We start from the raw sequence: 22,899 nt of genomic DNA on the forward strand, positions 1-22,899 counted from the left end.
TGAATTTTACTAAAAACTTAAATTTTGTGCTGTATTGGCCATTCTCAAAGAAAATGTTACACCCCTGCACCACGGTGAGGTTACAGCACGCGCAGGGGAGATAGGAAGAGAGAAAGAGTGAGAAAGAAAGAGCGAAAGAGAAAGAGACAGAGACAGACATACATACAAATAGACAGACAAAGAGAGAGAAAGAGAATGAACGAGAGAGGGAAGAGAATATTAGACACCTCTCAGAGAGAGAGAGAGAGAGAGAGAGAGAGAGAGAGAGAGAGAGAGAGAGAGAGAGAGAGAGAGAGAGAGAGAGAGAGAGAGAGAGAGAGAGAGAGAGAGATTACATGGCACAGATAATATTAAAGAACACTTCTGAATGTAGCTCATATAATGATTTATCAGACATACTAACCTGATAACCAAATGCCGTGTTTCTTCCAACTGATTGCTCATTTAGCAAGGGAAGTATAATATTAAGGTGCACAAACATAAAACGAATGTAGGATGAAAAAGACGCCAACGATATAAAAGAAGTAGTTTTGATCATAAATAGACCCCAACTATGAAACAGTGGTAATATCACTTCTGGCCAGTACGACTGAATGTTATGTAGGTCACACGAAATCGTGATTTGCTGTTAATGACCAGCAAATTGCGCCAATCATCTTTGTAACTGCGATACACAAGCAAGTAACCCGAGAGAGCGTGAGATACAATTGTCAGGCTCGAAGAGACCACAGTATATGGTATAAATAAATAATAAAGTTTGTTTTATTTAACGACGCCGCTAGAGCACATTGATTTTTTATCTTATCATCGGCTATTGGACGTCAAACATATGGTCATTCTGACACTGTTTTTAGAGGAAACCCGCTGTCGCCACATAGGCTACTCTTTTTACGACAGGCAGCAAGGGATCTTTTATTTGCGCTTCCCACAGGCAGGATAGCACAAACCATGGCCTTTGTTGAACCAGTTATGGATCACTGGTCGGTGTAAGTGGTTTACACCTACCCATTGAGCCTTGCGGAGCACTCACTCAGGGTTTGGAGTCGGTATCTCGATTAAAAATCCCATGCCTCGACTGGGATCCGAACCCAGTACCTACCAGCCTGTAGACCGATGGCCTGCCACGACGCCACCGAGGCCGGTATGGTCTAAATATACAATAACCAGGTTTATACAATATTCAGGACTCGAACTTAAGAATTTGTCTCCCACAGCAATTTCATTTCATTTTAACTTATTTTCGTACTAATATCCAATTAAGGTTCAAGCACGCTGTTCTGGACATACACCTCAGCTATCTGGGTTGTCTGTCCAGGACAATGGGTTAGTTGTTAGTTGTTAGTGAGAGAGAAGAGGGTGTAGTGATATAACAACTACCCATTGACTGGTTAAAACTCGCTGTGGGTGGAAGCCGGTACCGGGCTGCGAACCCTGTACCTACTAGCCTTATGTCCTATGGCTTAACCACGACACCACCGAGGCCGGTACAGCAATTAAAACAAAATTGTGAAACGCTCCACCAACGGCAATTTTGACCCTGGTATGTGTATGTGCAATTTTTTTTTTTTTTTAAATGTACAAATGTTATATATTAGCAGATATAATGTACACCAGGTGTATACATTTTGCCATCTTTGAGGAGCACAAAAAGATCCGTCAGTGATGCTCCTGACATTCAGCAAGATATATCTGAACGATGGCAATTGCCGTCAGTGCCGTCAGTGCCGTCGTTAAGTCCTGCAATAATACTTTACATTGATAGCTGCGATTTCCTGTAGCAAGCACAGATTATTGTTGGTGTGTACACACATACCTGATGCGCGCACGAACGCACATACACATACCAGACACGCGCGCACAAACGCACACTCACATACATATTAGACACGCGCGCACGAACGCTCACATACACACTCGTACACACACATGTATGCATGTACACACAATAACAAAAACAATCAATATTTGTACACGTGTATACGTATGTGAAGGTGTGTCTGTGCTTGTGTATGTAGATAGATGTGTGCACATATTTTGATTCTCTGATTTTACAGCGAACTTTCGGCAGTTGATCACTTTTATATCTATGTGTCATCCCCCACACACCAACCTCTCTCTCTCTCTCTCTCTCTCTCTCTCTCTCTCTCTCTCTCTCTCTCTCTCTCTCTCTCTCTCTCTCTTACTCTCACATATGCACAAAGCTCTCCGTTTCTCTCCTACATACATATATATACCTGAACGCACACACACACACACACACACTTTCCTTCTGTCCGTCTTCTATCCGTCCGTGTCTTCATCATTCACAAACGCAATCACTCTCTCAGTTAGTATCTCACCCTGTCATGTTTAAACAGTTATTTGTTATATATAAATAATCTGGTATATATTCACTAATCATTGTACTACTGACTGGTTTGACATCCATTCTGGATTAAAACAGGGGTGTATCTTGTTTCCACTGCTATTTAATTTATTTATCAATGGTCGCAGTAATTAAGGCTCTTGACATAGGTATAGAAATAGAACGAGAAGTTATTAATATTTTAATATATGCTGATGATGTTGTACTATTAGCGAAAACGCAAAGTGACTTACAAATTTTTTTTAGATGCCTTAGCCATATGTTGTAACAATAATGAACTGTTTATAAATAACAACAAATCACAGATTGTACATTTTAGAAACCCAAGTATATCAACAACTGATAACTCAATAGCAGTGGCTTGTGTACTTTTATTATTGTATTATTACTGTTTAACTTTGTCTGTCTGTCTGTCTCTTTGTCATAATAATCCTGACACGACTATATAAAGCAAAATTGTGTTTATTTTCAGTTTGGAAAACAACTTCAAACCACCGCGGCTGACGTCTTTGATGTTTACAAGTCATATATATGTGTCGAGAATGTCTCCGTTTGTGAAAAGGTAGGCGGACGAATCAGCGTCGGGCACTTTAACTTTCTGTGTCATCATTAATAGTAAGACTACAATTGACAGACATAGACATAAACACATATTCTACCTACTTGTAAAAATAATTATCATTCCAACTAGTGCAAAGACCGTGGTATGTGCTGTCCTGTTTGTGGAAAGTGCATATAAAAGATCCTTTCCTTCTAATGTAAAAAAAAAATGTAGCAGGTTTCTACGTGTCAGAAAATGTTTGACATGCAATAGCCGATGATTAACAATAGCCGATGATTAATTAATCAATGTGCTCCAGTGGTGTCATTAAACAAAAACAAACTGTTAAAAACCAAGAGACGAAAAAGGATTTGTTTTTATATGACCAAACAGTAATATTCGAACAACTGGTTTTCACGATGCTATTTTTATTTAATTGGTGTACAACTTCAAAAGTCATTTCATCCCCACCCTCTCACCCCCCCCCAAACCCCCCAACCAAAACAACAACAACAAACACACAACAACAAAAACAACAACAAAACAACAACAGCAAAAAGAAAAATTCCTGAAAAGACAAACAAAAAAAAAGCCTCAAAAAGTTGCATTTGTAAAACCATGGGACGAATGATCAACCGTAGACTTGTCTGGTATCTTGAATCTCACAAATTGCTTAATAACGTGCAATGTTGATCTTCTTGTTAGATTTGAAACGTTATGTAGGGAAGCTTTCATCCATAATCAGCACTTAAAAAAGCTTACGATGCCACGTGTAAGTATGGGATTTTAAAAGACATCCATGACATGGGCCTAAGAGGTCGACTTCCAGTTTTTATTTCTCAATTTTTAAAAGATGGATCTTTTAAAAGTCCGGGTGGATCGACTTTATCCGATATTCACCCACAAGAGATGGGTGTACCTCAAGGTAGTATCCTGTCTGTAATTTTATTTTCTGTGAAAATTAACAGCATCACCCAGTGTTTAACCCCTGGTGTGGATTGCTCGTTATATGTCGATGATTTTCAGATTTGCTATAGATCGTCCAATATGAATATCATTGAACTTAAGTTACAGCTTTGTTTAAATAAACTTCATCAATGGGCAACTGACAATGGCTTTAGATTCTCAATGGCAATAACGGTTTGTATGCATATCTGCCAGAAAAGAGGTCTCCACTTAGATCCACTGTTGTTTTTGTAGAACAATCCCATACCATTTGTGGAGGAGACCACATTTCTGGGGGTTATATTTGACAGAAAGCTAAGCTATTCTTTGTGCCTCATCTTAAATATGTTAAAAAGAAGGGCTTAAAGGGACATTCCTGAGTTTGATGCAATTTTTAAGATGTTATCGACTAACAGAAACTTTTTAACGATTGTAATTACATATCAAATATATTATTCTGCATAAAATATTAGTGGCTGTATATTCAACGTGTTTCTGATCGTTCTAATATTTGTACTAGGTTAAATTTCGTTTTTTTTCTAAAAATTATTTTTCGTACGTACGAAATTATTTAAAGAAAAAATCCAGTTTGGGCTTCTTACAAATACTGAGATGACCAGAAACACATTGAATATACAGACATTGATATTCTAAACAAGAAAATATATTTAATATGTAGGTTTAATCATAGAAATATTTTATTAGTCGGAAACATCGTACAATGCAGCAAACTCAGGAATGTCCCTTTAAAGCTCTCAATATTTTAAAATTTATTGGTAATACGTAATGGGGAGCAGACCGCAAGGTTATGCTCTGTCTATATAGATCTCTAGTGAGGTCAAAACATGATTATGGATGCATTGTGTATGGGTCGGCACGCAAGTCTTATTTGCAGATGCTATATCCTATACACAATCAGGGACGTAGGCTTTGTCTTGGTGCTTTCAGAATTATCTCCTGTAGAGAGCTTGTACGTTGATGCACACGAACCTTGTTTGGGTGCTAGACGTGCAAAGCTTTCTCTGCAGTATGCCAGCAAGATTAAATCATTACCAAAAGATCCTACACACCAAATAGTGTTTGATTACAAATATATGAAGTTGTTTGATGCAATACCAAATGCTATTCGTACATTTGGTCTTCGCATTCAGCGATTTTTGTCGATTTTCAACATTGATTTAATTGACACTTTGAAAACTCCTTCATATTTTGTTTTACCACCTTGGTGTATTTCACCACCTAACATTGTGTTCGATCTTGCGCAGCTGAAGAAAGATCGTACAGATGTTGTTGTATATAAAAAAATATTTCATGGAAATTCAAGACAGGTATCGTGAATCAAGGATTCGATTGCATTCAAATTTATTATTTTTACCGACTCACCTTCGTGTCTACAAGCTTTACGCAATATGAAGTTGGACCATCATGGGTAATAAAAAGGCAGATTCAGCTGCCAAGTCTGCTTTGGATTTGCCTCGTGCCAGGGTTGGTGTGCCCTATACTGAGTTTAAATATAGTAACAACCAATTTGTCTTTTCGTCTTGGCAACATGATTGGGACTGTGCGGTTGCGAACAAGCTTCATGCCATCAAGCCGGTCTAGGAAGAGTGGCAGTCCTCCTATAGGTAGCACAGGAAGGATGAAATAGTCGTGTGTCGTGCTCGCATCGTCCATACTTACTTGATCCATTAATTTATCTTGAAGAAAGATCCTCCACGTCTGTGTGCGCCCTGTCAGTGTACTCTGACTGTACGCCACATTTTGTTGGTGTGTAAGTATCTGAAAGAAACTCGAAAAGATATATTTGGTCAAAGAAATGTGATGGAATCATTTCGATTACATCCAGAATTTTTATTAGTTTTTACGTGATACTGACGTTTACTCGAAATTTTAATTTGATCTATCTGTGATATTTGTATTTTTGCACAGTTCTTTACACTGTATTTTTATTTGACTCTTGAATTTTTATATTGATGTTGATCATCACTTCAGGTTTTGAATTACCATATTTTGGCACCGAATAGCCGATGTATCTTTCGTGCTGGGGTGTCGTTAAACATTCATTATTTCATCTCTCTCTCTCTCTCTCTCTCTCTCTCTCTCTCTCTCTCTCTCTCTCTCTCTCTCTCTCTCTCTCTCTCTCTCTCTCTCTCTCTCTCTCTCTCTCTCTCTCTCTCTCTCTCTCTCTCTCTCTCAGACATAATACAACTTAGTGGGAGATCTCCCGCCTGAGGTACGACGGATCATAGGAATGATCGCCCTCAAGGTAAATTAAAGCATTTTTAGAAATTTTAACGTCACCATTATCTTTCGTGTTAAAATCCTCTAGCTCCAAACTTAATTCTATGATCTACTTTATTTAGGAGAAAGTAAGGAGATGGTATTAAATTGTCATTAATTTGATTTCGCTACAAGTGACGGGACTAGCCTGGAGGCACAAACGGCACGTGCTTTTATTGATTCCGTCTTCCTACTGACGCCTTGTTAAATCATAAATGTATCACCTTCAATGCTAATAGTGTAGAAACGACTGCGTCACAACGTGATGGGAATAATTCTTAACTATTTTTAGAATGACCTAGTTCTATATATAGATAGATATAAGCGCACCAAATGTGACCTTTTAGATGTGCTGTTGAAGTAAGTAAACAAGAGCTAAAGTCACCGGCATTTGTAAATCTGAACGACAAAACCGTTAACATTGTCAAAATCGTATCTCTGCCCAAGATAGTCAAAAGGATATTTTGACAACGTCATGCCACTCAAGACTGGTTGGACAAATCTAAACCTGCACAAAACAGAACATTAACCTCTGCGACGATTAATGAATGAATGTTTAACGACACCCCAGCACGACAAATACACCGGCTATTGGTTTGCGACGATTAATGAATGAATGTTTAACGACACCCCAGCACAACAAATACATCGGCTACTGGGTTGCGACCTTTAATGAATGAATGTTTAACGACTCCCCAGCACGACAAATACATCGGCTACTGGGTTGCGACGCTTAATGAATGCATGTTTAACGACACCCCAGCACGACAAATACATCGGCTATTGGGTTGCGACGATTAATGAATGAATGTTTAACGACACCCCAGCACGACAAATACATCGGCTAATGGGTTGCGACGATTAATGAATGAATGTTTAACGACACCCCAGCACGACAAATACATCGGCTATTGGATTGCGACGATTAATGAATGAATGTTTAACGACTCCCCAGCACGACAAATACATCGGCTATTGGGTTGCGACGATTAAAGAATGAATTTTTAACGACACCCCAGCACGACAAATACATCGGCTATTGGTTTGCGACGATTACGTTTTACGGTAATGACTATATTACGTCACTGGCATTGCTTAGAACAATACTTAACATTACTAACTACATGGAATATTGAAGTCGCCGCTTATTTTGATCTACTATTGATGTCCTGGCCCTTTGCTTAGAAAACCGTTTGAGTCTAGACTCGAGACTCCAGTAGTGTCTGAGACACTAATGTCATGGCAACGCTATACAAATTGTATGCGTGTGACGTCATTAGAGATTGAGCCTGTACTTTAAAAAGTATTATAAGCACGGGCCTGGCCTCACTAACGTAAAGAGTTTTATCTTTTTCATTTGAACTTATGTTTGTGCCTATATCTAATTACGGTTCAAGTACGCTGTCCTGGGCACACACCTCAGCTATCTCGGTTGTCTGTCCAGGACAGTGGGCTAGTTGTTAGTTGTTAGTGATTAGTGAGAGAGAAGAGTGTGTATTTGATCTTACATCTCCCCATGGAGACATTAAAATTCGCTCTGTGTGAAAGCCGGTGTAAAAGGAATGCAGGTCCGTAGGAACAATAGTCCTATCGGACCTCCATAGCTTAGGAACCATAGTCCTACCCGGACTTTCATTCCTGGTTTATTTTTAAGTTGTTTTTATCCTAGGACTTGTATTCCTACCGGACTTAAATTCCTTCTACAGCAGTGACAGAAATACGAGTCCGGCAAATTAGATGTCCATTTATTATACTCTGCAATTTGCACGAGCTGTCAGAAAGACACGACAAATAAGAGAGCTTTTGGCAGCCTTCCCTCGTAGTGTGAGGGATAAGTATACGAGTCTCTTAAGATTAGTGTGGGTTCAAACCTCCATGTCAAAAATATTTTTAAGTTTGAGCATCAACTTAATTAAACAAATTTACATCATAGACTTGTGGATCAGACACGTGAGTGAATTTTTGTAGTCGTCTTACATGTTTTTTTTAGTATATTGAAGTAGGACGAACATCTTGCTTTTGGTGAACAACAAAAGACAATTCCTATATACACCAACATAATTTTTAATAATATGTTTTGTAGGTTTGTATTTTGACGGTAAGTCACAATCTGATTAATTGTGATTTTCTTAATCTTTGTCCGATCGGACTTCCATTCTTCGGAATCCTAGTCTGTGGGACCTGTATCCCTAGGAATTTAAGTATGTGGGACGTGCATTCCGAGGAATGTAAGTCCATGGGACTTTTATTCTTGGTACTCCTAGTCCACAGGACTTTCAATCCTTGTATTCCTAATCCTGTGGAATTTATTTCCGATAGTTTGCTTATTACATATACTGTATATGATTCCTGAAAATCCCTGAAATAAAACTTTAAAAATTGTACTTAGTTCTAGTAGTTAGTACTTATAGCTAGTACTATAATGACCAGTTACTACAATATAAAATAACAGGAATAATAAGCATGAAAATTTGACTTGTATTGATGAACAATTAAAAATAGCATCAAAACACTTAATTATCACTGACTGCCTTATGGCAGTTTTGACCATAAAAAGCATAAGATATGAGTTGGGGAAAGGGTCTGTATTATTATACCTGGCCGTTAGGAACACCATAAGCATTCGAGACTGGGTAGAGGTGGGGATGGGGGTGGGTCACTCCCCCAGTTGGGGGGGGGGGGGGGGGCAATGGACACTTTCTGGAAAAATGAGCTGGCCTAAAATCTTCACCATGCATTTCCATAATTTTACTCACAATATTAGTTGTAATCCATGTAAAAATGCAGACTGATTTGTCTGGAATCCTATTTAGCGACTTGGCAGTAATGCGAATATACCGGCCTCGGTGGCGTCGTGGCAGGCCATCGGTCTACAGGCTGGTAGGTACTGGGTTCGGATCCCAGTCGAGGCATGGGATTTTTAATCCAGATACCGACTCCAAACCCTGAGTGAGTGCTCCGCAAGGCTCAATGGGTAGGTGTAAACCACTTGCACCGACCAGTGATCCATAACTGGTTCAACAAAGGCCATGGTTTGTGCTATCCTGTCTGTGGGAAGCGCAAATAAAAGATCCCTTGCTGCCAATCGGAAGAGTAGCCCATGTAATGGCGACAGCGGGTTTCCTCTCAAACTCTGTGTGGTCCTGAACCATATGTCTGACGCCATATAACCGTAAAATAAAATGTGTTGAGTGCGTCGTTAAATAAAACACTTGTTTCTTGTTTGTTTGTAATGCGAATATAAATATACGTTGTATTCCAGATTCTGACACTTTCGTTTCATTCGGCCAATAAAAATCAGCCAAAGGGGAGCCTGAATGCCTATTGCGACCAAAACTGTCCGGTGTAAAAGTGTCATGAGTAGTTAGTCTGTTTAAAAGGACCTTTGTAAATTGTGTGTGCATATTACTGACAGTATGATAATTGTTATGGGGTTACTGTTTTGTTTTAGTCGGTGTAGTAGCCTATTGAGCTTCTAAAACTCACTCATAGTCATTGATATTTCTATTAATTGATAAACAGTAATGAAAACTATTTAACATATTTTTTTATCGATGATATGGTTTGTTGGGACTAAGATATCATAGAGGCTAGAGTCTGATATGTCATATCTTAGACCAAATTAATTTTTGAAAATGAGCAAAATTGACAAAGCAGGCACATGCTCAGTAAGCTATGCAGAGGAGAGGCCTAGAAATTTGCTTTGAAGAGGGGTGTTTAGAACACGCCACCCCACCCCACCCCCTATGTACACGCGCCTGCAACATTATTGACAAAAAGGTACAAACTTAAAATTATATAACAGGATAATGTATATAACGCAAATATCACATTTTTATAGGCAAATTATTATTATTATTATTATTATTATTATTATTATTATTATCAAAAACCAGTATATAATGTGTAACAGATAACTGTGTTGGTATATAATATGGGCAAATTTACTTGTTTGCGAGTACTAATATGCTTCAAATTATGGAAAATGTTTTTGAGCTACTTTTAAATATTTAAACATTTATTAGTGATGAATAAAGACCTTGGTTCTGCTCATGTAATAAGGTCAACAAAACGTTTACAAACTCTTGCAAATGATATAAATGGAAAATATTGGAATAAATAGAAACTATTTAAATAGAGGCGCTAGTATCCAAGGTTAATTAAATAAACCAAAAAAGGAAACTGTTTTTAGTTTTGTTTACATTTCTAATTTAATTTTTATGTGTATGACCGGACTTAAATTTTGATTGTCTAGGAATGCAGGTCCGGCCCGGACATGATATCCTGGCAGTCAGACCAGTATTCCTAAGGAACGTAAGTCCTAGGACTTGCATTCCTAGGTATATTAGACCTAGGACCTGCATTCTTAGGAGATTAAGTCCGGTCAGACAACTGTTCCTACGGACTTGCATTCCGTTTACACCGGAACCAAGCTGCGAACCCTGTATCTACCAGCCTTATGTCCGATGGCTTAGCTACGACACCATCGGGGCCTGTAGTTTTAGCTTAGGATATTGGCCGCTTTTACAGTCACTTTGCCATCAACATACTATGGCATTGGTTAGAATAGCCCAGTGGTAAAGCGTTCCCCGTCGGTAGGTCAGTGCGGTCGATCTGGGATCAATCTCCGTCGGTGGGCCCATTGGGCTATTTCTCGTTCCAGCCAATGCATCACGACTGGTATATCAAAGGCCGTGGTATGTGACGTACTGTTTGTGGAATGGTGCTACTAATAAAAATTTTTTTAGCGGGTTTTATTTCTAAAACTATATATCAAAATTGCCAATGTTTGATATCCAATAGCCGATGATTAATAAATCAGTGTGCTCTAGCAAGCACGGCGGAGCAAAGGGTGGGGGGGGGGCTTGGGGGATCTAGCCCTCCCCCCTATAATTTTTAATCAAACATATTATTGACAGTATATATATATATATATATATTGCATTTCAGGACATCTAGTTTTCAAAATGTTTCGGGGAAATATACTCCCGAACCCCCTAGAAGCTTTGCTTTGCATCCTCGATCCCAGTCAGCCCCTCCCCACAATGTCTACTTGCTTCTGTCGTGCCTGTCAAGTGGGGTTATTAAAAAAAGTTTTTAAATTTGGTGAGAATATCCTGTCCATGGCAAAGCGCATATAAAAATGTAGCGGCTTTCCCCTAACACTACAAGTAATAGCCTTTGATTAAGAAATGAATCTGCTCTATTGGTGTCGTTAAACAAAACAAACTTTGATTTTAACTGACAGTAAGACATACAAAAGTAACAAAGCAAATTAAAAAAAAAACCTAAGCAAAATCACTCTGACAAAACCATTTTTTTTTTTTTTTCCACATAAATGCAATAGATTTTGTTTTTCATTTTGTTGTCACCTACACAGCCGTTTTTCTTTGGCGCCTCTAGCGTAAGCAATTAACTTTGTACAAGATGTTTTCCTTTATGGATTTACATTTGACAAGTTAAAGCCGGCATCGCTTCCACACAGGCAGTGTGAAAGACAAAAAGATTAAGATCCTCGGAAAAAGTAATAAAACAAAATGTAAATTTTTTCAGTGAATTAATTTATCATTCCAGTGAGTGGAACTTTTGAAAACATTCACATAATAAGAAAGTCTTAATTGACTAGTGATTAATGTTGATGTTTAGATACTCTATGTCTCTCTGTCTGTCAGTCTGTCTGTCACTCTCTCTCTCTCTCTCTCTCTCTCTCTCTCTCTCTCTCTCTCTCTCTCTCTCTCTCTCTCTCTCTCTCTCTCTCTCTCATTCAAGCGGGAATAATTGCTATTCTTCCTTTAATATTTACAAAGAATCTTACTGCGTTAAAATAAATATAAAAAACGTGGTCCATTGACTTTTATATTTTGTAGAATGGTCGATGTAAGCAACAAATCCAAATCCGTGGTTCCCTTCAGTTATTTTACAATATGGTTTAATGATACATCTTAATGAGCGGTTTAATTATACAATTATACATTCCAATGAGCAGTTTGATTATACATTCCAGTGAGCAGTTTAATTATACATCCCAGTGAGCGGTTTAATGATACATTCCAATAAGCGGTTTTATTATACATCCCAATAAGTGGTTTAATTATATATTCCAGTGAGCAGTTTAATTATACATCCCAGTGAGCGGTTTAATTATACATCCCAATGAGCGGTTTAATTATACATCTCAATGAGCGGTTTAATTATACATCTCAATGAGCGGTTTAATGATACATCTCAATGAGCGGTTTAATCATACATCCCAATGAGTGGTTTAATGATACATCTCAATGAGCAGTTTAAGTATAAATCCCAATAAACGGTTTAATGATACATCCCAATAAGCGGTTTAACGATACATCCCAATGAGCGGTTTAATGATACATCCCAATGAGCGGTTTAATTATACATCCCAATAAGCAGTTTAATGATACATCCCAATGAGTGGTTTAATGATACATCTCAATGAGCGGTTTAATGATACATCTCAATGAGCAGTTTAATTATACATCCCAATGAGCGGTTTAATTATACATCCCAAATGAGCGGTTTAATTATACATCCCAGTGAGCAATTTAATTATACATCTCAATGAGCGGTTTAATTATACATCCCAGTGAGCGGTTTAATGATACATCCCAATAAGCGGTTTAATTATACATCCCAGTGAGCGGTTTAATTATACATTCCAGTGAGCAGTTTAATTATACATCCCAATGAACGGTTTAATGATACATCTCAATGAGCAGTTTAATTATACATCCCAACGAGCAGTTTAATGATACATCTCAGTGAGCAATTTAATTATACATCCCAGTGAGCAGTTTAATTATACATCTCAATGAGCGGTTTAATTATACATCCCAGTGAGCGGTTTAATGATACATCCCAATAAGCGGTTTAATTATACATCCCAGTGAGCGGTTTAATTATACATTCCAGTGAGCAGTTTAATTATACATCCCAATGAACGGTTTAATGATACATCTCAATGAGCAGTTTAATTATACATCCCAACGAGCAGTTTAATGATACATCTCAGTGAGCAATTTAATTATACATCCCAGTGAGCAGTTTAATGATACATCCCAGTGAGCAGTTTAATGATACATCCCAACGAGCAGTTTAATGATACATCTCAGTGAGCAGTTTAATGATACATCTCAGTGAGCAGTTTAATTATACATCCCAATGAGCGGTTTAATTATACATCCCAATGAGCGGTTTAATTATACGTCTCAGTGAGCGGTTTAATTATAAATCCCAGTGAGCAGTTTAATGATACATCCCAGTGAGCGGTTTAATTATACATCTCAGTGAGCAGTTTAATTATACATCCCAATGAGCAGTTTAATTATACATCCCAATGAGCAGTTTAATTATACATCTCAGTGAGCGGTTTAATTATACATCCCAATGTGCAGTTTAATGATACATCCCAGTGAGCGGTTTAATTATACATCTCAGTGAGCAGTTTAATTATACATCTCAGTGAGCGGTTTAATTATACATCCCAATGAGCGGTTTAATTATACATCCCAATGAGCGGTTTAATTATACATCCCAAATGAGCGGTTTAATTATACATCCCAGTGAGCAGTTTAATTATACATCCCAACGAGCAGTTTAATGATACATCTCAGTGAGCAGTTTAATTATACATCCCAATGAGCGGTTTAATTATACATCCCAATGAGCGGTTTAATTATACATCTCAGTGAGCGGTTTAATTATACATCCCAATGAGCAGTTTAATGATACATCCCAGTGAGCAGTTTAATTATACATCTCAGTGAGCAGTTTAATTATGGATCTCAGTGAGCAGTTTAATTCTACATCCCAGTGAGCAGTTTAATGATGCATCCCAGTGAGCAGTTTAATTATACATCTCAATAAGCAGTTTAATTAATCTGAAGCTGGTAATACGAGGTGTCTTTGTTTGTTTTAAAGAGTTCTAACATTTTCTAATCAAATAAATTGTTTTTCTTTATAACCCCTTTATGTATGATGTGTCTTATGATCGGTGCCGGAAAATAACTGAGAGTTAATTTTAAAGGGACTATCCCGAGTTTGTTGCCATTGTTAGTATGTTGCCGACTAACAGAGACGTTTTATGACTAACATTGCATATTAAATACATTTGTATGCATAAAATATCAGTAGCTGTATATTAAATGTGTTTCTGTTCGTCTAGGGCAAACCTAATTTGATTTCCTAATATTTATTCTTCGTATGTACAACTTTATTAGGATACCAAATCCAGTTTGGACTATTTAAACACATTAGGACGAACAGAACCAATTAAATATACAGACACTGATATGTAAACTAGAGACTATATTTACTATGTAATTTTAGTCCTCAAAATAGTTTATCATTCGGAAACAACTTACAATGGAAGCTAACCCAGGACAGTCTATTTAATATCAAAGGAGGGAAGTACGTAGTCCAGTGGTGAAGCGCTCACCTGATACGCGGTCAGTCTAGAATCGACCCTCATCGGTGGGCCCATTGGAGTGTATTTCTCGTCCCAGCCAGTTTCCCACGACTGGTACATTGTATATCAAAGGCTGTGGTATGTGCTATCCTGTCTGTGGGATGGTGCATATAAAAGATCCCTTGCTACTAATAGGAAAAATGTAACGTGTTTCAACTCTAAAACTATATGTAAAAATTACCAAATGTTTGACATCCACTAGCCGATTATTAATAAATCAATGTGCTCTAGTGGCGTCGTTAAACATAACAAAGTTTAAAATAAATTTTTTAGTGGTGAAGTAATGTCTCGTGGCCGTGAATTCCAGTTGTACGAATGATTTGTTTAACGGTAAAAAAAACCCCATACACGACAATTCGAAAAACGGTAGACCCAAAACTACATACTCCAATGAAAATAATCGAAAAGGTTTGACATTTAGCGAACATTGATCACCATTTAACGATTGTAGAATGATGGCTGAGATGCTAATCATGAATTAGGATTCAATTCGTAATATTTTGATTGAAGATTTAGCCATGAGTAAAGTATGCGCGATATTGGTGCCCAAAGTTCTGACGGACTATAAAAAAAAAAACCCAGAAAAAGAGGGAAATTTTACTGATGTTCTTGAATGAATTGGAAAAGAACATGGCATTATAAATGCGTACCCCTTCCACCTGTTGTCATCAAATCTGACTGCCAAAAAAAAGACAAAAACAAAAACTGATGAAAGGATCTCAATTTGGCGACGTGGTTGACATAAAATGGCGGCATGCCATCTAGAGAGCATTCCAGAAAGTATTTCCAGGAATGTTTTGAAGCATGGAAAAAAGAATGGAAAAGTGTGTTAAAGCCGACGGGTTTTATTTTGACAAAGACAGTCTTTGAATACTTTATGTTTTCAATACAAAATCTTTATTTGACAGAGACAATCTTTGAATACTCTATGCTTTCAATACAAAATCTTTATTTGACAGAGACAATCTTTGAATACTCTATGCTTTCAATACAAAATCTTTATTTGACAGAGACAATCTTTGAATACTCTATGCTTTCAATACAAAATCTTTATTTGACAGAGACAATCTTTGAATACTCTTTGTTTTCAATACAAAATCTTTATTTCTGACAATCTCGTTTCCTTTATGCCACTCCTCTAATTAAATAAACTATTTTCTGTGCAAAATATAACTTTATTATCCACATTGTTCGAGATATCCAGGGTAATATATAATCAGTATGGCACACGCGTGTCATAATGTATCCACGTACATTTCGATGGTTTGCGAATGATACACTGACCTAATTTGACCTGACCTATTTATTGGACTCCGCACGACTGATTATGTTATTTCTCGTATCAAACTAAATATGACATTGTAGGGGTTAGAAAGCAGTTAATTTTGAAGGCATCATGTAGTTATTAAATTTTGGTTTATTTTGACTGACTTAATTTATAGAACTATTTTCTAAGAGTGCAACAATACAACGGTGACTCTTCGCTGACATCCGCCCACTTTATATTGTGTGAATCATTGACAGAGCAATCGATATTGTAAATTTAATGATGTAATAAACTCTGTATATTATTCGTTTGCGTTTAACTGAAATGGACCTCCACGCTGCCTGCAACACCCCCCCCCCCCCCCCCACACACACACACAAGTCATAGTAAGGAAGTACATTTATAAATGTCTGGGGATTGGCATTCCTCATGTAGACGAAGCAGCGGACAAGATTCGTGGAAACAACCACAACCTTCACAATGTCATTTTTTAATTCTGGATATGTGCAGAGATACGATTTTGATCACTATAACGGTTTTATCGTTTAGATTTATGAATACTAATAAGAATACGAATATGTTTATTCTGATTGCCGATCATTTCACAGCGTGTTCCATGCATAAGTACATTACAATGCTTATACATAAATACACGTCTAGTTAATTAACATTAATTAATGTTAAAAATTAATATAAAATAGATATGGCAAATTAAGTGAGTTTGCCAGACTATTTGGGCCTTAATTATAAACTTAAGTTAATACAATCGTGTATATTTAAAATGTTTACCATTAGTAAACATAATTTAAGCTCATCGTGAATTGCAATATTTTATGTATGATTTATTGATATACAGCGACAGTATAACCGTTATTGTTTTGTGGTAGCAATATGTGACAGAGTTTATTTATGCCAATAATATATCCATTCCTAATCAATTAATATACCGTTACTTAGTGTTGTTTATACGCAATGTAAAATAGACGTTGACAACATTATACGGTGCAACAGGAAGTACAACAACGATTTTTTGGTTGTTGCAAAAATTACGATTTAATTGGCTGTAAAAACGTCCCTCAAATCTCTTAAAGGCGTTGTAATACCACATTGCTTTGTAAATAAATTAAATGTAAAACGCTACACTTTTTGTGTATGTGTACGGTATTGCCTAAATGGGTAACAGCTTTCTTATATTTATAAAAACTAAATTGTTAACACTGTCCGCAATTGATTTGGAGTGAGAGAACCTGGAGGCAATTCGCAACTAACAGATAGCTTGGTTTTCTGTTATAGAATTAGAACCGCTTTGTTTGCCACAGCTGTAATCAGCCAGCGGCTATCACAGGATATATACGGTATGAAGAGGAACGCAAACGAACTATGAGGAATTACGGATTATCTGTCTCAAGTAAATTATTGTTAAAACCCCCGAGATTTTGGCGAGGGCTTTACAGCATTAATTCACGAGCTAACTTCGTAAAATATTTACGGAACCGATATACAACACGTCCACCATTTGTCACGTATGTGCAACAGAATTACAGGAGTACGAGTCATGTATTAACTCTCCAAGTGTCACGAGGTTTTGTTCAACAACTGACTATAGTGTCGGTATTATGGACCGTTAGAAGGCAGGTCAAGACAAGAACTCAAACTCCAGACGGGATATAGCTTAGTTGGTAGAGCGCTCATCTTCACACCACGGACGGCGGACGGCGGGCTTATTCATTCTACATAATCATTTCCTTATACTATCCAATCATTCCCCTCCATTTCTACCCTCTACCAACATCGTCATTAACATTCTAAATACTCACCCAATAATTGCTGTATGGATAACCTGGGGTTGGGTGGGATGGGAGGGGGTTGACACTGTGATAGGATGCTGTTTTTGGGTGCGGTAGGTTGCCTGAGTAGGAGGCCTCTTCATCACGCCCCGGCGCGTTTATCCCGTGGAAATCCAGCCCAGCGACCTTGGGTGGGTGTTAGTTGGGTGTTGTAGCGCTTATTGGACTGAACGCAAAGCCCGCCCCTTTGTGAACCCTTTTACGCCAGGCCTAATGAGAAATATTAATAGTATATATTGGTAAATTTATTTTAAAAAGTTATACGATTTAATATTTTAGACCAGCCCGATGGAAAACTATGCGCCTATTAATTGCTATAAAGTCAATTCCATTTATTTACTTTTTTTCTCTTAAAGACCCCGAATAATACCTTTTTTTCTTTTTTTTTAAAATTCGGCTATTCAATTCTAAATTTCAAAATTGTCCCATACAAAGACCGTGGTATGTACCATCCTGTCTGTGGGATGGTGCATTTAAAAGATCCCTTGCTGCTAATCGAAAAAGAGTAGCCCATGAAGTAGCGACAGCGGGTTTCCTCCTTCAGTATCTGTGTGGTCCTTAACCATATGTCCAACGCCATATAACTGGAAATAAAATATGTTCGAGTATGTCGTTAAATAAACATTTCCTTCACTTTCCTGATTAAGCAAAACGCTAAAATCATTTGCTTTTCTTTATGTTACGGTGGCGTCTATCTCAGTCTGTAGATCGCTCAACTGAGGTGCTCGAGTCGTAGGATCGAATCACCTCAGTGGACCCATTCTCTAACTGTTTTCCCGTATTCCACCCAGTACACCACGACATGTGGTATGTGATGTCCTGTCTGTGGGAGCGTGCATATAAAAGTTCCCTTGCTACTAATGGAAAAATGTAGCGGATTTTCTCTCTAAGATTATACTGATATCATCAGATATGTCAGAATTGCTAAAATGTTTGACACCCTATAGCCAATTATTAGTATATCAGTGTGCTCTAGTGGTGTCGTTACACAAAACAAACTTTAACTCTTTTATATTTTAGTGCAGTTTACCGTGCCAAAACTCGGAACATTCAAACATAACTGAATGCAAAGAACTGTGTGTTCAGGTAAGTATTTTTTAACTTTAAGTTTTCTTCACGACAAAAAAAAAAAAAATAATAATGATAGTAAATGGTCAAGTGAAAAGAAAAATAATACATAAAGTTCAATATATAAAGGGAAATATAAAATAAGTATGACAAACGTGAGTCATAATTATTCGACGAGCATTCAGTGGTTTGCGGATGTTACATTGACCGCATTTGACATGACCTATTTCTATAATGGGAATTTCCATTCTTGCTTTAAGCAAGAAAATTATGTCATTGTTCGTAGCACACTAATCACGACAGGGTAGATATTTGAAAGCAGTTAATGTTAAATACATCTTATTTTTGATTTAGTTATTATACTGTAATGTAAAATGTAATGCTTTTGAATTATTTTGACTGACATAATTTATGGAACTATTTCCTAAGGGTGTAATAATGCATAGGTAGTCCACCGGTAACCTGTCAGCTAACCTCATATTGTGTGTATCACAAACACGACTTGTCATTTATAGGTTCTATATGATTTTAGTTGTCATCTGATGTTTAATATCTGTATAAAAGAATTTAATTTGAAATTATGTATTTTGATGTTATCTAATCTCTGTTTTAATCTTACTTGGATTTTAACCTAATTCATTTATATTTAGGCCTGACGCAAACATTAAAAAACAAAATTCTAATTGTAAATTTAGTTATTATAATGCATTTATATACATATATTATTAACTGTTGTAACAGTTTGATTTCCTTTGTTAATTCCAATACTCTTAACAAGAGAAGAACAACACAAAATAATAAAAGTACATATAATTGTATTTATTAAAACAAAATTTAGTACGTTTGCCTCCATATCATTTAATATAATAAAATAAGCACTTGGAGAATGTGTCCAGTGGATGTAAGCACGAGTCAAATGTTGACTGCTTGATTGACAAACAAGACAATCGGTTTTGTAAATTTAATGGCTTGTTTCTATTAAAATTGTTTGTTATTAATGTATGTGGATAATAAACAAACGATCATACTAGCTCGACTATCGCACTAAAATGATGAAACCCGTTTTAAAATCGTGGTCTACCACTCGCTCTTGTTCGGGCAATAACACAATTCAAAAACTCTTTTCCTAATTTTCATACGATCCTCGCTCTCATTAAATAATCTTTATATATTTCAAATATCAGAACATTGTGAGTTATATTTTATAAGGGAATTTGTTTGGGGGTTTTTAATTCAGAAATAAAAGTAAACAAATAACCTAATTTTTATGTTTTCCCTTTTAATTTTTTCGTCTACCAGTTTGTTACATACAATATAAAATGTCAGAAATATTAAGAAATATAATAATGTATGACGCAAAATGTGTATTAACTTATATGTGTTTTATATATGTACTAGCTTCGAATTATATATGTTTATAGGCAAATAACGTTTTATCAATGTTTTATTTATTTATTTATTTATTTATTTATCAATGCAGAAATACCGCTCAGTTTGCCAAGATTCATGTGACGTCTTTTACCAAATAAAGACCCAAGAGAAAACCCAGCAAGGTATGTAATTAGCAGGTACAGCGAAGCAGCGGGAGGGGGCCGGGGCTGAGAGGGGGGCTCTCGCCTTCCAGCCCCTAATAATTCTAAATGAAAAAAATATTATTGGTAGTAAATCTTAAGGCAGAGATGAATTTTACTTCTAGAATGCTAGACATTGCATTTCAGGACATATAGTTTTCAAAGTTTTTCGGGGGAGCATATCCCCCGAACTCCATAGAAACTTTGCTTTGTACCCTCGATCTCAGTCAGCACCCTACTATCTACTTATTTCCGCCGTTCCTGACTAGTACTGTTTTGTTTTAACTCAAAGTTAAGTCATCTGGTTTAAAGTCGCAGATCCTAAGTTTCAACCAGTGAAAATGGATACTAAGTCTGTTTATTCTACAAGCCTGTAACTCATGTGAGTAAAGTTACACTAGAGTGAAACAAATGTATGTGACTTTGAAACAGGTACATACTCTTTTAAAAAAGTAGACTAGAGCTCGTCTCCATAACTGTACCTTCTCAGAGGTACGTGTAGTTTGTGGGGGTTTTATGGTTGTTTTTAAAGAGGTATTTTGTGGTATTAGAAACACTAGGATGACCAGATACACTCCGGATGTACGGAAATGGATAATCTAAACCATAAGATCTATGCAATGTCTGATTTCAATTATCACAAAATGGCTGTGATAGTATAACATACGCCATTGCTGCAAGGGTCGTATCTCGGCACCGACGCTAAACCAGACTCGGTGCCCTGCGCAGTATGAAGGAAATGTTTTATTTAACGACGCACTCAACACATTTTATTTACGGTTATATGGCGTCGGACATATGGTTAAGGACCACGCAGATATTGAGAGAGGAAACCCGCTGTCGCCACTTCATGGGCTATTCTTTCCGATTAGCAATAAGAGATCTTTTACATGCACCATCCCACAGACAGGATAGTACATACCAGGGCACTGGCTGGAACGAGAAACAGCCCAATGGGCCCGCCGATGGGGATCGATCCTAGATCGATCGTGCATCAGGCAAGCGCTGGACCACTTAGCTACGCCCTGCCCCTTGCGCAGTGTCAAGGTGTATGTTTGTTACTTGTAACAACTTTACTCTCTGGGCGGGATTTAGATCAGTGGATAGAGCGCTCGCTTGAGGTGCTTTAGACTCAGGGTCCAATCTCCTCCGTAGATCCATTCTTTGATGAGGGTTTTGCCCCACGACTGGTATATTAAAAGCCATTGTATGCACTATTCTGTCGGTGGGAAGTGATAAGAGATATATTGTTGCTAATTGAAAATGTAGCAGGTTTCCTCTGAAGCCAACATGTGAGAAGGACCAATTGTTTACCATCCAATAGCCGATGATTAGTTAATCTATATGCTCTAGTCGTGTCGTTAAACAGAACAAAACAAGCAACAACTTATATCTTACTATTAACCTCCTTCCAGCTCAAACAGACAAACTGTTAACCTCCTTCCTGCTCAAACAGACAAACTATTAACCTCCTTCCTGCTCAAACAGACAAACACAATAGCTGAGGTGTGTGCTAGGCCAACAGCGTGCTTGGACCTTAATTGTATATAAGCATGAAAATAAGTTAAAAGGAAGTTAATTAAATTTTGTTTCAGAGGCGGATCCAGAGGGAGACCGGGGGACCCGTCCCGCTAAAAATATTCAAGTTCCCCCTTTTCCTCTTTGAATTTTTTCTTGTTTTCTTGTTGGGATACCCTTTTGACGAATTTGTTCCTGTGCCCTTTTCCAACAAAAATCCACCAAACAAAACAGTTCCTGGATCCGCCCCTGTTTTTATCCGTTACCATGGCTCCAGGCAAAAGTAACTGCCCTGATTATACGTTGTGCCCTTGAGGGCTCGAAATATTCTAGTCTATTGGCAACAAGCTTCCCACGCCATGATTATGAGACACCTCGTCGTTTACGAGTGCAGAAAATAATCCAGGAAGTGGGGAGGTAAACTGATGCAAGCACACTAGGCGCGAAGCCTAATACTACGACAACCGCAGGGGCGAAACTTAACACCGCGAGAGCCGTAGGGCGAACCCACGCATGAGGGTATTTGCAAACATTGACCTTCATGCACGATGAAACCACGTGACTGACCGAGTTGTTAAGTGATTCTGTGGCATGCTTCTCTGGAAAATTAACAAAATTAATATCCTGAAATTAAATTTCATGCATTCTACAAGTAAACATTCATCACGAGAAATGCTGGTAAATGCAACACTATTTAAACACATTTATCACGATGTATAACTCAATACAAACATCACAGTCATGTCCCAAATTGTTGGATCAATATGGGATTGTTACTTACAATGAACAATTGTACTATCCTATCGAATGATTCCTCACAATTGCAATTGCAAATATTATGTATATTAAAAAAATCTATTATTTTGTAATGTATTATTTTGAAATGTATTACTTTGAAATGTATTATTTTGAAATGTATTATTTGGAAGTTTTTGTATTTAACATTTATCTGAACTACATGATTTGACTCATTTGGAGATATATATGTGTATGTATGTATGTATGTATGTAT

At 37.2% G+C, this 22,899-nt stretch overlaps 1 protein-coding gene across 4 annotated transcripts in view; it reads left to right on the forward strand.

Moving 5' to 3' along the window:
* The window catches only part of LOC121383165 (tyrosine-protein kinase receptor torso-like), a 190,877-nt gene that overhangs the window by 90,447 nt on the left and 77,531 nt on the right, over positions 1-22,899 (forward strand). For all 4 annotated transcript variants that reach the window (XR_005959268.1, XR_005959269.1, XM_041512994.1 and 1 more), the window contains 3 exons: positions 2,838-2,927; positions 18,751-18,816; positions 20,279-20,351. Coding sequence is in view for 2 of the 4 variants with exons in the window: in XM_041512994.1 (XP_041368928.1) it covers positions 2,838-2,927; positions 18,751-18,816; positions 20,279-20,351 (229 nt within the window). In the remaining 2 variants the exon portion in view is untranslated. The remainder of the gene's footprint in view (positions 1-2,837; positions 2,928-18,750; positions 18,817-20,278; positions 20,352-22,899) is intronic.

Source organism: Gigantopelta aegis, chromosome 10 (assembly GCF_016097555.1).
Source record: "Gigantopelta aegis isolate Gae_Host chromosome 10, Gae_host_genome, whole genome shotgun sequence".
Taxonomy (NCBI): Eukaryota; Metazoa; Mollusca; class Gastropoda; order Neomphalida; family Peltospiridae; genus Gigantopelta; species Gigantopelta aegis.